This window comes from Rhinoderma darwinii, chromosome 13 (genome assembly GCF_050947455.1).
Source record: "Rhinoderma darwinii isolate aRhiDar2 chromosome 13, aRhiDar2.hap1, whole genome shotgun sequence".
In the NCBI taxonomy this organism is placed as follows: Eukaryota; Metazoa; Chordata; class Amphibia; order Anura; family Rhinodermatidae; genus Rhinoderma; species Rhinoderma darwinii.
This window is the reverse complement of record NC_134699.1, coordinates 17,759,613-17,775,206: the sequence shown is the minus strand read 5'-3', so window position 1 is coordinate 17,775,206 and position 15,594 is coordinate 17,759,613. Positions and strand designations below refer to the sequence as shown.

General features: G+C 43.9%; 1 protein-coding gene across 3 annotated transcripts in view; it reads right to left on the bottom strand.

Annotated features, from left to right (window-relative positions):
- Positions 1-15,594, bottom strand: part of GPATCH8 (G-patch domain containing 8) — a 170,791-nt gene that overhangs the window by 22,038 nt on the left and 133,159 nt on the right. For 2 of the 3 annotated variants that reach the window (XM_075846342.1, XM_075846343.1), the window contains one exon: positions 4,922-4,996. In XM_075846342.1, the coding sequence (XP_075702457.1) occupies positions 4,922-4,996 (75 nt within the window). Of the gene's footprint in view, positions 1-4,921; positions 4,997-15,594 lie in introns of those variants that run through there. The other variant, XM_075846345.1, reaches the window with a different exon arrangement.

The window sequence follows — 15,594 nt, the reverse complement described above, 5'->3', positions numbered from 1 at the left end:
CGCAAAATTACGGATGTCACACGAAGGTGTATCCGCAGTTACCACGGGGCCCATTGACTTCTATGGGCAGGTCCGTAGCGAATTTGCGGGCCGTAATAAGACATGTCCTGAGTTTCTGCGGCCCATATTTCCGGTCATGGAAGGAATTGTGAAAACCACGGTCGTGTGCATGGTGCCATAGCAATGAATGGATCCACACCCGCGTATTTGCGGGCGCAAAAATACATTAGTGTGCATGAGGCCTATAACTTGGGAAAATATACATTAAGGGGCCTCCTTTAATTCATCGACTGACCTAAAGTATAGGAAAAATTAGAAAGATCATTGTAACCAGTACATTTCCCACTTGAACAATGAGTAGCATATTTCTGCACACAATTGGCAAATGTGTGGCAGGAGTGGGCAGACTGCTGAGGGGGGAGGGGAGGCACTCTGCTTGGGCACAGGAAAGGTCACTATGAATTTTCTACAAGAAAGGTTAAAAAAGACAGACAAAATGGGGGAAGCATTGCTAGTTTCCAAAATATAATACAAGTGGAGTGGAAATACGAACCTGGCTTTAAAAACAGGGCTGTCAAAGGAACAATTAAATGTAACACAGTAAGAAACACAGATTTTTTTTAATGTATTTTTTTTATTGTATTTTTAATGTATTTTTTTTTTCTTGCATAGTCACCAAGCCACTGCTTGCAAGTTAAAGGCTTAATATATAAGAAAGGTGAAAGCAGGAAGGTGAAATGAAAAGGCATAGACAAAATAATTGTAAAAAAAAATTGGTAAATTGGAGGGATGGACTGAGTGCTGGGGATAACGGAGGAGAGGGGTTTAAAGAGTCTCTGTCACCACATTATAAGCGGCCTATCTTGTACATGATGTGATCGGCGCTGTAATGTAGATCACAGCAGTGTTTTTTATGTTATGACCTATTTTAGCTTTATGCTAATGAGTTTCTTAATGGACAACTGGGAGTGTTTTACTTTTTGGCCAAGTGGGCGTTGTACAGAGGAGCGTATGACGCTGACCAATCGGTGACCAATCAGCGTCATACACTTCTCTCCATTCATTTACACTGCAGATAGCGATATAGCTATATCGTTATGTGCAGCCACATACACAAACACTAACGTTACTCAAGTGTCCTGACAGTGAATAGACATTACCTCCAGCCGGGAGATGATGTCTACTCAGAATACTGACACTTCGCTAACGTTTCTGTGAGATTTACAGCAGCGAGATTACGCTGTAAACTGTCATTTAAAACGAGATTACATATGCCTTGCTGTAAATCTCAAACAAACGCTACAGAAGTGTCAGGATTGTGAATAGACATTCCCACCGTGGCTGGAGGTAATGTATATTCATGGTCAGGACACTGCAGTAACAGTTATAGTGTGTTTATGTGGCTGCACATAGTGATATAGCTAGATCGCTATGTGCAGTGTAAATGAATGGAGAGAAGTGTATGACGCTGATTGGTCACTGATTGGTCAGCCTCATACACTCCTCTGTACAACGCCCACTTGGTCATATAGTAAAACAAGTCCAGTTGTCCATTAAGAAACTCATTAGCATAAAGCTAAAATAGGTCATAACTCCGTCAAAAATGATAGTTTTTCTAAATAAATAAAAAACACTGCTGTAATCTACATTGCAGCGCCGATCACATCATGTACAATATAGGCCACTTATAATGTGGTGACAGAGCCTCTTTAAAGGAAAGGCGGGAGAAATGGAGAAGTTAAAAAAAAAAGAAAGGATGGCACGGAGGAGGTGATGAATGCGCTGGGCAGACATTCGCGTCACTTACAGAGCCAGTCAAGAGCAATGGCTGCTGGGAAACCATTAATCCAGCCATATCACCTCTTGCTAACAGTACAGCCCCATCCCACCTATTATTAGGCTATTTGGCATTCAACCCAGCCGGAGAGCATGAATCTGTTCATCGGCACGGCTGATGTGAAGTCTGCACTGTGTGAATGGTGGTGCAGTCCTTGACATGACGTCATACAATGGAGATGCATTGTGTGCACAATAAATGTACCATTATACAATATAGCGGTTTGGATTTTCTCTGGCAATACCATTACAGAGAAGGGGATGGAGAATTTTACTTGGTAGAGACCAAGTCGGGCAGCTGCGACTAAGCAAAGGCCACCGGGGAAAATGCACTGTGACATCAGATGAATGACAGCTGTGTGGACATGTATTCAGGCCAAGTGCTGGAAAGAGCCATCAGACTGCCAGTGAACAGATGCCACCTCTATTCCTCACTCCACCCCCACCAGCTCTTGAGTGGGTGATAAGTTCAGCTTAGCGTGCTCTGCAGTAAGAACTAAATGCTCAATGTGGGATTCTCATGCATATTGCAGGGCTGAGAGACCCTGATCAGCCCCTCGAAACCAAACCCTGCAGCTCACTACAAGTTGACACCACCAAGGCCGGACAGAGAGGAAGCAGTGGAGTTAGGCTATGCCAAATGGCACCCAACTTGGCGCAGAGAACGCTTCTTACTGCCGCCTGGCCCCCTACTCATTACAAGTGCTGGTGAGAGCCTCTGGCAGTGGAAGGGTTAATTCCGGTCAAGTTGATGCCAGCCGGTCTCAGAGTCCACAGATCCTGGCAGCTGCACTCAAAAGTCAATTGATGACCTCCCATTCATTCCCTTCAGCTGAGCAGATACAATACAGGTTTCCTCTGGGATTCTGCTATACTGGAAGGGATGGGGGTGCTCCATTGGCGTAATGCATTTGAAGACAGCCCAATGTGATCTAGTTTTAAGTCCTAATGCTTCTGAAGTATTGCAATAAAGAAATCTGGACTCTATTACACATTGTAAAGTAGTTACAGCCCTTAGAAGTGACCACGGTAGATTGTGGGCCTGCAGAAATCACACAGCAGCTGGCATAATACCAGGCGTGGTCTCCTCTCACATGCTGCATTACAATTAATCTCTAGGTCCGAGAGCCCAAGACTAGGATCTGTAGACTCATGGAGCAGAAGAGCCATAACCTAACCCTGCACTCTTCCTCGCAGGTATTGCTGCAGAGGTCGGCTAACAGTCCCGCAAACACACTCTCTGCCTGAGCAGCATAGTGCGCCCCCTGTAGCTCAATACTCTGCAACTACACCCTATTCATTACATTGTACACAGGTTTGCCCATCCAATTGTGACAACGTATGACTGGTAACATTGCCTTGAAAGTCTGGCAGAGGAGTGAGAGAAAACAAGTAAGGAGCCGTGCAGCTGAAACCAGTAGGATCTTTTAGTTACTAGATGTGTATCCATAGAGAACCTCAGATATGACCCTCAAAAGTTAGGCTCCATTTTTTATTATAAATTAATTTTTTGGGGGGAGTGGGGAGGGCATGTACTGTTACTGATCTTACAGCCTGCATCTAACTATCAGATATTAGCAGTAAGGTTTAATGCAAACCTTGATAACAGGTAAGCCGTCTTGTAAGAACTCCTCCATTGGCTTCGTAATAAATGTAAGGAACGATTTTTAAATTCTACCTATAATTTTTTTAACCTGCAGGACTCTTAAATCGGATAGTACAATGAAGGCAAGTATATGACAAAATGCCCACCCAGAGAACAGGCAAACTTCCATATTCTGGAGTAGGTGAACACAAATGGCTCGCTTGCCCTCCGTCGATGGCCTAAACCTGCGTGTGAAGCGGCGTCGTCCTCTGCAGCATTACCTTGTGCGCACTTTAGCTAGCAACATGCCAGCACATAGCAGAGAAAGGGGAGATAATATATACACACAAATATATATACACGTGGTGTTCACTGGACCATAACAGATAGGAGAAGGGTAGAGGAAAGAGGTGGAAAGTAGTCCTAGAATACTAACCCCTTCACTGCTGGGGGGAGAAGCAACACCACACATTGCCAGACCTTCTAGCAGTGAATGGTTAGAGGAAAATAGAGAGAAAAAAAGAAAATGTATAAAATATATAAAAATATATAAAAGAAAAAATTAAAAAGGCAGAGCGTGCAATACAAACCAGGTCATGAGCAGCTTAGCTAATATTGGGATCAACTGCTGTGGAAGAGAAAGGCCAGATAGGGCCAAAGTTGTGTAAAGTTCTGTTTTTACCATCTACACACATACATACATACACACACACACACACACACACACACACACACACACACACACAAACACAACACAAACCTACACTTCAGCACGGAGATGCACATTGCTCCTTAGCCAGGTTTGCAGGGCCTGGGGAAACTCTCGTGCTTATGGCATGTGCTGCCCCAGCTTCATTCTGATGGAGCATTCGTTAACCAACCAAGAAAGAGGCTTCAAAAGAAACCAGAAACCCATGACCCCCCCCCCCCCCAATCATACTGCAAGTCTTAAAATGCATTGAGTATCTTTAATAGAGCTGGCATTTAAATCAGCGATCGAGGTGTTAAACATAAGTCACGGGACTAGACTGCATTGTCCAGCTGAGGTTCAATGTGCATTTCACTTGTAGAAGACGTATCACATACACAGTGGAAGCCGACAATTTGTTGTCTCAGGAGGAACTCGAGCCTCATGCAGACAGGAGGGTGATACGAGAAGTATCTAAGCTCACAAACTGTCTGCATCCGCCATGCATAGGTGACAGACCCACTGTATATAAAGATGCGGATTTTGCCAGATTTGGCTAAACATAACCAGTTCTTCCCTGGACTATCCTTAATAAAACAAGAAAAAGTATGTCCCTGGCCTCTGGAGATAACGTAGGGCTCTTTTAACACTGAAGGGCCTTGACCAAATTGAAAAAGAAAAAACAAAATGAAAATAAAAAACCACCAATGTTCGCTTAAAACGCTGAACTCCTACATCTCCTAGCGCTTGTCTTGTTGGCCAAACAAAAAGGAACAATGCTATAAACGCCTGCCCAGAGTGCCTCCTCTTACCGATTCAATGGGCTTGTCCAGAGAGGCTTGTTCAATCTCCAGATGTCCATCCTCATACTGGTCAAAATGGTTGCCCTAAAGAGAAATATATAATAAAAAAAAGTCAAAAAGGAAATTCTCTTTATCATTGGTTATTCTGAACAGTTATTTTTAAAGGTCTAAAAGCAGATTCTTTAATATGAAAAGTCCATACGAGTCACAGTACTAACATCTCTATTCTAACCACTTAGGCCTCATGCACACGGTCATGCCCGTAATCACGGCCCGGGCTGTATTTTTGTGCCCTGCTCCCATACAAGTAATAATCTGGAAGTCTCGTTCATCCCTCTACTCATGCCCGCACACAGCCGAAAACTGGCCCACCCTTAACTCCAAAATCTTGTCCGAGATAGCACTCATGCGCCCATCATGTATGGCCCAACACACTTCCATGCTTCACCCGGTACTCAACCCTAGTTTCTGTGCATGCGCCGCTATGGTGTCCCGTTGTGCGCACATCCATGCGCAAAAGCAGGATTTTGAGTGTGCTGGGGAGAGGCGATGAGCTGTCAATCAAAAAGTAAGGAGGCGGGGTTAAGTTGGAAAGGCTTGAGGAATGAAGATATGACTCCTATGCTCATTAGCATACGGCACAGGAACACTAAAAAAAATGGAATACTAAGCGCAGTTGCACACGACCGTTTTTCACAGCATCCGATAGTTTTCACAGACCCATTCACTTTAGCGTGTGAATCGGGTCCGTGAAAACAGACACGATCCTCCGATCTGTGAAAAGATAGGACATTTCCTATCTTTCCACTGATGGCACCAGGCCGGCGCACACCGTCGTATGCACGAGGCATAAGGCTTTGTTCACACGGTGCTAAAAAAAAAAAACATGTAAAAAATGCTAGCATTTTTGCAAAGCGCCCAGACGACCTCTATAGCAGGGGTTGACGATGAGGTACCAAAAAACCCTCCCTCGTGATGCAACATTTTGCATAAAAGGCAGCAAATACACAATATGACCGTACGCTTGTAAATATACCCTTAGGTCTCTTTCACACGAGCGCGTCAATTTGTGTCCGTGTTTCATGCATATGACTGTCCATATGGCGTCCGTGTGACATCTGTTTTTCTCGTCTGTTTCTCACTTCCTGTTTTTACTTTTTTTTTTCTCTTCATTTCTTTAGCAACTGATGCGTGAAATACTGACAGTACACGCGTCATCTGCGGGCTGTACGTGGTTTCCACAAATCCATTGACTTCAATGGGTGAAGAGATCCGCAAAAACAGACCAGAACAGGACAGGCAGCGAGTGTTACACAACAGACTCACTCTCCATGAAAAATCACAGAGGTGTGAATAGCCCCATTGCAATGCCCTGGTCAGTGTGCGGTCAGTTATTTAAGCGGACAGCCCACGGACGATAAATACACTCGTGTGAATGAGGCCTTATTCTTAGGACTAGTAAGAATTCCTGCTGTCAGACCCTCATTAATCAGACTAATGGCATATCTAGCCTGTAACATCTTGATCTATAGCCGAATGGGTTCACGACACACAGCCACCCCCTTTTATATATTCTACTAATGGGATTGTGGTCATAGCAGTGATCGGATTACACATTAGGCCAATATAGATTTTGTCATCCTAATAGACCTTCAGAGGAATACAGACCACCATTTGTAGCCTGTATTCTGCCTACTTAGGCTGGGTTCAAATGCTGTGGTTAATTGTGCTTTTTTTTTTCCCGCAACGAATGCAAAACTGCAGCGTTTTTTTTGACAATTGAGAAAATTGCAGCAAAACGGTGCGGTTTTGCCGCTGTAAAAAAAAAAAAACAAAAAAACAAAAAAAACACTGTGGTCACGGCAAAATGCTTATTTAGACCGCACCGTGTGAATCCAGCCTTAGTCCCTTCCGTTAATTATAATTTTTTTATTAAAATGGCTCTTTCCTGATCATCGTTCTACAGAAGGAAGGTCATCAGAGGTTCACCAAAAACCATTGGGGCTTCAAGTTCCCAAGGAGCAGTAAGTCCTGTGTATCATATTCCCTTGCTATGGCCGACCATTACCAAATTGGGAAACCTACGTAGTCACCAAGGACCACTGGCATGAATGCTCGTGTATGGGCTCCCTACGAGGACAAGGCAGCTGCGATGATTTTTCGTATACATATTTTGTTAGCGCACAGCATGTGATCTCAGCCTCCTACTCAGCAATTAAAAACAACAGCGAGGGAGGCTGGTTATCCAAGAGAAGTTCAGGACAAGAGTCTGCAGATGGTTTCAACATGTTCACAATCTGGAAATGATTGAGGACCCAGAAAAACCACATGAGCTATGAGAAAACACTAAGCCTCATGCACACGACCGTAGCCACATCGCCACGGCCATTATTTGCTATGAGTCCGGAATAAGACTTGCCCGTTCTTTCTGCGGTCTGGGCTCATGGGCCACGCACGGACCGTGAAAACCACGGTCGTGTGCATGGCCCCATAGGAATGAATGGGGCCGCAATTCTCCCGTGGATTTTCGGGGGGAATTGCAGCCGCAAAAGCACGTTCGTGTGCATGGGGTCTATGATAGATGATACACCAACACTATAGTAACTCCATGGTTTCTGTAAATAAAATAGACAAATTATTGTCAAATTCCAAAAGGGCTACATTACCATGTATCAAGAGGCTCAGAGTTGCATTTACAGCAATTCCCTAACATAAAACTATTACCTTTAGGAGCTGGAGCGATTTGGGTATTGGGGTGAACGTCTGTGGGGAAATTAGACAGATGCAAAGGACGGGTGATGAAGAGCTCTGTGCTAAACAGGGCAACGTCCAGCCGATGAACGAGCAAACACTCGTTCATCTGCTGATCGGATCGTTTTAAAAGTGGAAAAGATTATCGTTGTCGGCAGCCCATCTCTCTGTGTACACCGGGAGACGCGCTGCCGACATGATAATAATGTATGGGGACGAGCGATCAGAGTAACGGGCGCTCATCCCCATACTTGCTGCTTGTGAAAGGAGCAAACGAGCGCCGATCAATGAGCTGTCTCGTTGATCGGCGCTCGTTTACACGGCCCATGTCGAGGACTTTAACTTATGGTGGCACACCAGTTCCCTGTGGCACATTTTATGAAACCGTGTAGTGCCCTTTTAGGCCTTGATCGCATATTAAACTGGGCTCACCCGGCGGTACAGTACAGGCCCATTGAATTATATGGGAATCGTATTACAGAATCGTACAGCAGAGATCGGTCTAAGGAGATGTTGACATGCCACATGTATTGGGCTAATCTGCTGGGTTATAAGTGCAGAATAAGAGAAAATAAGTAGTATACGAAAAAACGTGCAAATCCGTGTCATAACATGACAACGTCAGTGTCCATAGTATGAATGCCTATCTATCTATTATATATACTTGAAATGAATAGTTATATTTTCAGCCTATATTATGTTTATTACACGTTGCTACCCTGTTAAGCACTTTATATACTATGATACACGGAGGTATTGCCCTATGATTATGTTATACATGGATCACAGCGCTTTATGCACTTTTAGAATGTGATTAATCTCAATGCACCCGTGTATAAGGCTTCATTCACATTATGTTTATTTGCCTACATTTGACATACATGCTGGAAAAAGCTCCTGAAGTATACCTTATGGGGAAGGAACACAGGGCAGATACGCGGGGTAAAGTACACATCGTATTCGTCCTGGAAACCACAGGGAATTCCACCTGAAAAATCACACCAAATTGTGGTGCAGTGTTTCAGGGTGTCATGTCCACTGCAGAATTAAAAAAAACAAACAAAGTTTATACTTACCACCTGGACGTTGTCACGGTGACGCATGACGCTGAGAGCAGCTTGGCCTCCTGGGATGACAATCTAGGCTATGGGAAAGCTGCATCCGGGAGGATATGCCATCCCAGGATGCTGAGCTGCGCTCAGAACAAAGGATCACGTCGCCATAACAATGACAATTATTTTTTAAATAACTTTTTTTTTAAAAAAACGTTTTGTTTTTTTTCTAGATCTCATTTGCGATTTTGAGCCGGAATCACAGCATTTCCGCCACAAAGGTCACAATACATGGCTCTTTCTTGCGGATTTTACCTCCCAATAGAATTCAATGGGGAAAACCCACAACAGAAGAGCATTGATTCCACAGCCCAAATGCTGCGGATTGAAGTAACGCACCGCAGGAAATTTACGAACAGTTTCTCGACAGATCTTTTCCGGTGTGTGTGGACGAGTTGTTCAAATCTTGTCCACACTGCTGCTACCGTACTACGCTGCAGATTACCGCTCAGCGGCATCCGTCACCATATAACGGATACCATTATAGTTTATGGTATCAGTTAAATATATAAGTCATAAAAACAGTCTATGATATATACGTTATACGGATGTCTTTCAAATATGCCATACAGTGGCATACGACACCCATGGGCTGGCTCCTATCTTAAAAAAAAAAGTATACAGCGTATACGTTTTCTTCCGCGATTCCGTTTTATAGTGTCATCTACTACACTATTCCATGCCTCAAAAAAACAAACAAGAACAGTATACTGACATTTACCAGCCCAAAGGAAGATAAAAGAACAATCTTTGGCCTCCGCCGAGGTAATAGAGCCCTATGCACGTTTAGCGTGTACGCCAGAAACTTTCCCGACATACATGCCAAACACAGTTCAATAACGATTTGAGCTAAGCCTAAGGGGCAGTCTACACAGAGCATTTTCGCGCTGATTTGACATGGAAACCGCTCCGTAAACAGCGCAAAAAAATGCCTGAAACCGCCGCTTATTGATTTCAATATGACGCGAGTGGGGAAAAAAGAAGCGTCATGCCCCATCTTCGGATATTTTCGTATCTGACCTCCGATTGACATCAATGGGAGGCAGAGAAAGTGGTTTTCGCAGCTTTTTTGCCCACGGCACTCAATGGCTGCGGCCGAAAAACGCAGCGGAAAACAGCATGCAGGCAGGTCAAATTCCGCCTCAAAATTCCTTAAGGAATTTTGAGGCAGATTTTTCCGCCTGACAAGAACTCTGTGTGAACAGGGCCTACGATATACCACGTTGTAGGTCACATCGGTTAAAGAGACTCTGTCACCACATTATAAGCGCCCTGTCTCATACATAAGGAGATCGGCGCTATAATGTAGGTGACAGTAATGATTTTTATTTAGAAAAACGATCTATTTGAAACCAATTTATAAGCGATTTTTAGCTTTATACTAATACGTTTCTTAATGCCCAAGTGGGCGTTGTACAGAGGAGTGTATGACGCTGACCAATCAGTGACCAATCAGCGTCATACACTTCTCTCCATTCATTTACACTGCAGATAGTGATATAGTTATATCGTTATGTGCAGTCACATACACAAACACTAACATTACTGCAGTGTCCTGACAATGAATATACATTACCTCCAGCCAGGATGTCATGTTTATTCAGAGTCCTGACACTTCTGTATCTTTTCTATGAGATTCCAGCAAGGCAAACGTAATCTCGTTTGAAATGACAAATTACATCGTAATCTTGCGAGATTACGTTTGCCTTGCTGGAATCTCCCAGAGACGCTGCAGACGTGTCAGGATTCTGAATACACATCACATCCAGGCTGGTAGTGATGTATATTCATTGTCAGGACACTGCAGTAATGTTAGTGTGTGTATGTGGCTGCACATAACGATACAGCTATATCGCTAGTGCAGTGTAAATGAATGGAGAGGAGTGTAAGACGCCGATTGGTCACTGATTGATCAACGTCATACACTCCTCTATACAACACCCACTTGGTCTAAAGTAAAAACACGCCCTCTTGGGCATTAAGAAACTCATAAGCATAAAGCTAAAAATCGCTATAAATTGGTTTAAAATAGATCGTTTTTCGAAATAAAATGCATTACTGTCACCTACATTATAGCGCCGATCTCCTTATGTAGGAGACAGGCCACTTATAATGTGGTGACAGAGCCTCTTTAAGAAAGGAGCTGGGTTGAAACAATGCACATGGGCGAATAAAAAAAGCTTCCACTATATCTCTGAAGTGCTGTCCCATCTTTGGAAAATATCATTTTAATTCTGAAAATATTTATGGAACTAAAATACACGCGAAATATTTTTGATATTCTAAGTGTTCTTGCAGTGAGACCATCACATACCGAAGCTCGGTATACATGTCTGGTCATTAAGGCCAATTATTCAGTCAGGTCAGTGGTTCAAAACATAATTTCACTTGTCAAAGGTCTTCACAAAACAGGATCATAAAAGAACACAAACACGGTATGTCCTTGACGCTCAATAAGAAAGAGCTCCCCAGGGTTAGTTCTTACACCGTGCCTCATCGTTTTATGATCTCCAGATGTGTAGCCAAGGCTCTGCCGTCTACTCTCAAATAAACCCCTAAAGTAGGTGCGTCAACAAGAGCATGTCAGTATGGCCTGTGTGGTTTTTGCTCATTTCACACCACTGCAATATTTGGAAATGTTCTGTTAACATAATGCAGATGAAAACCGGGCTTTTCAGGACATATTACATTGATCTCTAAACTGGAATACTAAAACTAGTGTGTAAACCATGAAGTTTTCCATGGAAGCAGGTGACAAAACATTACCTAGAACTGCTTCTTTAAAAGGTGTATTCCCACCTTAGACATTTATGGCGCACCCAAGGCATATGGCATAAATGCGAGTCCCGGCTCTGGCACCCGCACCAATGTCGAGAACGGGGATCCCCCGACCCACCAGATGACCCACGCGGGGAATGGATGGAGGTGGCCGCAAAGTCACGGAAAACTACATAGGAACGGAACGCAGGCGGCCACTTCTCTATTCACTTTCCACCTGCATGCGTGGCCACCTCGCCAGACAGAACAAGGGTTGGGTGACTGTCGTTTTTGGGATAGTTGTGCGTTCCAAAGCTGTTCTGATTCTGCATTTCCCTATTGACGTGCCAGCAGTGTTGCAGGAGGCCATTTCCTGACAATTTTTTGCAGATTGTGCAACAAAAATTTACAACAAATGTACAGTACACTGAATATAAAAGGGGTTTTACAGAACCCCATTTTCACATTGCAGAAAACCATATGCATATTTCTTCCGGATTCGCTGAGGAGTTCAGGCCATATCAACAGCACAAAATATCTGCTTAGTGTGTACATTGCCTCAGTGTGAGACACTAGGGGGGAATTTATTAACCGTTCTAAGCCAATTTTCAGGTGTGGAAAAGCTGCAAACAAAAAAAACAAAAAACGTTGCACAATTTTTACGCGACCTTCACCACTTTTGCGGAAACGGAGCTGGGTCATTTATTATAACTTATGGCAGAAAACTGGCTTAAATTATAGCAGAAATCTAAGCCACCTAGGATTTCACTCAGTGGGGCATAGCATTGAAAAGGCCCGTGCTGAGCCCCATACCTTGCCCCCATCGGACGTCAAATAAAATAAAAATATATAAATATGTATGCTCGCCGCTCCTTTCTTTCCCGCCTGTTCCCCTCAGCATGCCGCAGCTTATATAACATACTAAAAACCAGACAGCATTAGGACGCTGTATGTGATGCAGCACTCAGAACGTTGAGTGCTGCATCGCATATAAGGCTCCAACGCTTCTCAACGTCAGGATCTCGTATGACCCGCAGCAGGGTCAGGGGATCCAGAGGGGAGAAGCGAAAAGTAGTGCTAAGGAGAGAATATTTTTTTTCTATTTTATGTCCGATGTGGGTGCAGAAATTTATTAAGAAGTGTGTGCCCCTTCATATATCTGTCACATCTCACTCCAGTAGAGCAGTAAGATAAGGCCTCATGAACACGACCGTAGCCACATACACGTCCGTGTTTTTTGGGTCGGCCGGCCACGGAGTGTCACCCGCGAGCCGCCCACGCACATGGCCATGTCCAATATTTCCAATGAGCCTGGACCGCAGAACACGGCCGTAATAAGACATGTCCGTTCTATCAGCGGTCCAGGCACGGACTGTGGAAACCACGGTCGTGTGGCATGGGCCCATAGAAATGAATGGGGCCGCAATTCTCCTATGGCTTTTCGGCCACAAAAGCACGTTCGTGCGCATGGGGCCTAAGGCTGGTGTATAAAACGTAAATCTACCCGATAACCGTTTCATTGTCTGTACACATTTCTGACCGGTCCTCTGTATGTTTCATTCACACAAATTCATGCAGGTTTTTCATCAACCAGAATTCTTATGAAGAAGCAGTTCTAGGGAACATTCCCAGAACTGCCATGGAAAACAATCACAAAGCCCACGTTTACATTAGGAAAAAGCAGCAAAACGAAAAAGTGCTTTTTAGGCCTCATGCACACGACCGTATTTTTTATCCGCAATCACTGATCCATAATTGCGGATAAAAATACTGATCCATTCTTTTCTATCAGCCACGGACACACTTCCATATATTTACCGGTGTGTCCGTGCCGTAGAAATGATCCACAAAAAATAGGACATTTACAGACCGTACTCCTATACTTTTTAACGTGAGCACTGCCCGCAAATGCGGGTGACAGGCTGCGGCTAGTCCGTGCAGTACTGACCATAAATACTGAACGGCCGTGCGAATGAGGCCTCAACATATTCTTATAGAGGTTGTAAATATCTTCTAACTAGAAGTAACTTTGTAAGATTCTGTTCAGACAAGCATTCAGAGCCTACGTGGGTGAGTAATGAAACATGAAGTCCTATTCTTGCTAACAAGCAATCCAGAACCCTGACTAAACCCCATTATAAGTCAATGGGGTCGGTCAGTGACCATTCGGATCCATTGGCAGACGAATCCATCACAGCGTCAATGCTTCCATTATAAATGAACGAAACCCAATATAAACTTTTTGCCTACTGTGTATTGTTTTCCAAATGTAGCCAGCAATGTAAACAATGGATACTTTCATTCTAGTTGCCATGGCAATGTCCAGGGACATGTATATATAAACCTCTATTATTAACAGTGTTGCTTTTTACTTATAAATATTGTATATAAGCGCAACACAGAGGGAAAACACGGCCCGCAGGCAAAGGCATAATGTGCACCATGCAAAAAAAAATTGAATTGAGCTTTTGATTTACGGCCACAGCTTCTAATGCTACATGCAGTGGCAGATTATCACAGATCATAAAATCCACAGCTTATTTTGTAAGACTTTTGAGTGGAGCAGGAACTCGGTCAAGATGTCAAACACTGTATATGGTTCTATGCAAAATCTTTGAGTCAATTATATTCCAACAAATAACTAGGTCAGTAGCGTCCAAATACTTCCATGATCAGGGCTACGCCTATGTTGAAACGACTTGGCCCCAATGTGTATACGGACAAGAAGGATAATATCAAACCAAGGGAGGGATGACAAGCAAAGCAGGAAGCGCAGAGGGAATGAATGCTGCAGAAGATATAGAAGGGGGCTGCATATACAGAACTTCCCAAATGGATTTCTATTATTAGATCTGCTAGCGTTAATAAGGCTACGTCAGCAGTATCGTCCCATTTGACAGGAAGAAGCTCTGTTTTTCCCGTCACAACAATGGACCCCATTGTAAGTCAATGGATTCCGCCAGCTGCCAGTGGTCATTGTTGTAGCATTAATCCGTCCAGGTAAAAAAAGAAAAGCTGTAATCGAATCAGGGAGACCGCGCTATTCAGGTCAGTAAACCAGTTCAACTTATATGAACCCATCATCAGTGGGGGGGGGGGGGGGGTTTGTGCCGTGTGGCCCACCACCGATCCCTAGAAGGAAGGGAGTCACATGTAGGCTCTACTGAATATCCTCGCACACAAACGTGGAGTACGTCACTTAGACCAGAGGCTTTGACGCATTTTAATGTCCAACTGCAGGCATGTCGGCTCAATAAGAAAGCTCATATAATCCAAAGGATTATGGAATCCACTGCATATGCACGGCCCACATCACAGGCTGCTCCAAACTACTAAACAACGTAGAAGAGATTTTCCTCAACCAGGTCCTAACCAGCCCCACTGTGAAATGACAATGGAACAAGGATTACTTGTCTTTTAGGGCTCATTCAGACGAACGTGAATAACGTCTGTGTGCTGCACATGGAAATCACGCACATCACACGGACCAATTGATTTCAATGGGGCCGTTCACACATGCAGGAGTTTTCACGCACCTACACACCCATTGAAGTCAATGGCTGCATGAAACCACGCACCGCACACGGATGCACATCTGTGTGTGGTGTGTGATCTGCGCATCAATTCAATTGAAAATATATATTTTTTTTTTAAAAGATGTGCTTTGCGAGTGCGTGAATAACGTATGCCACCCGCAAAGCACACTGATGCATAACGAAACACACACGGACCAGATTCACGTGCGTTTTTCATGCACGTGAATCTGATACGCTCATGTAGCCTAAGAGGAGACGTTGCAGCAACCATAAAGTATTGAATGCCTCAAGTATCACGTATGGCTACAGTCACACGAACGTGGCCAACGTCGGACGTGAAAGATTGCAGTTTTTCACATCCGAGATGCACCCGTATGGGACGCATTATCACGCATCCCCCATCGATTAGAGTCTATGGAGGGATTTGTGAAGCGCAAAAAAGTAGGACATATCCTACTTTTTCACGGACCTTTCACACGCTCCGTTGAAACAACGGTCATGTGAGCGGCACCATTGAAATACAGGA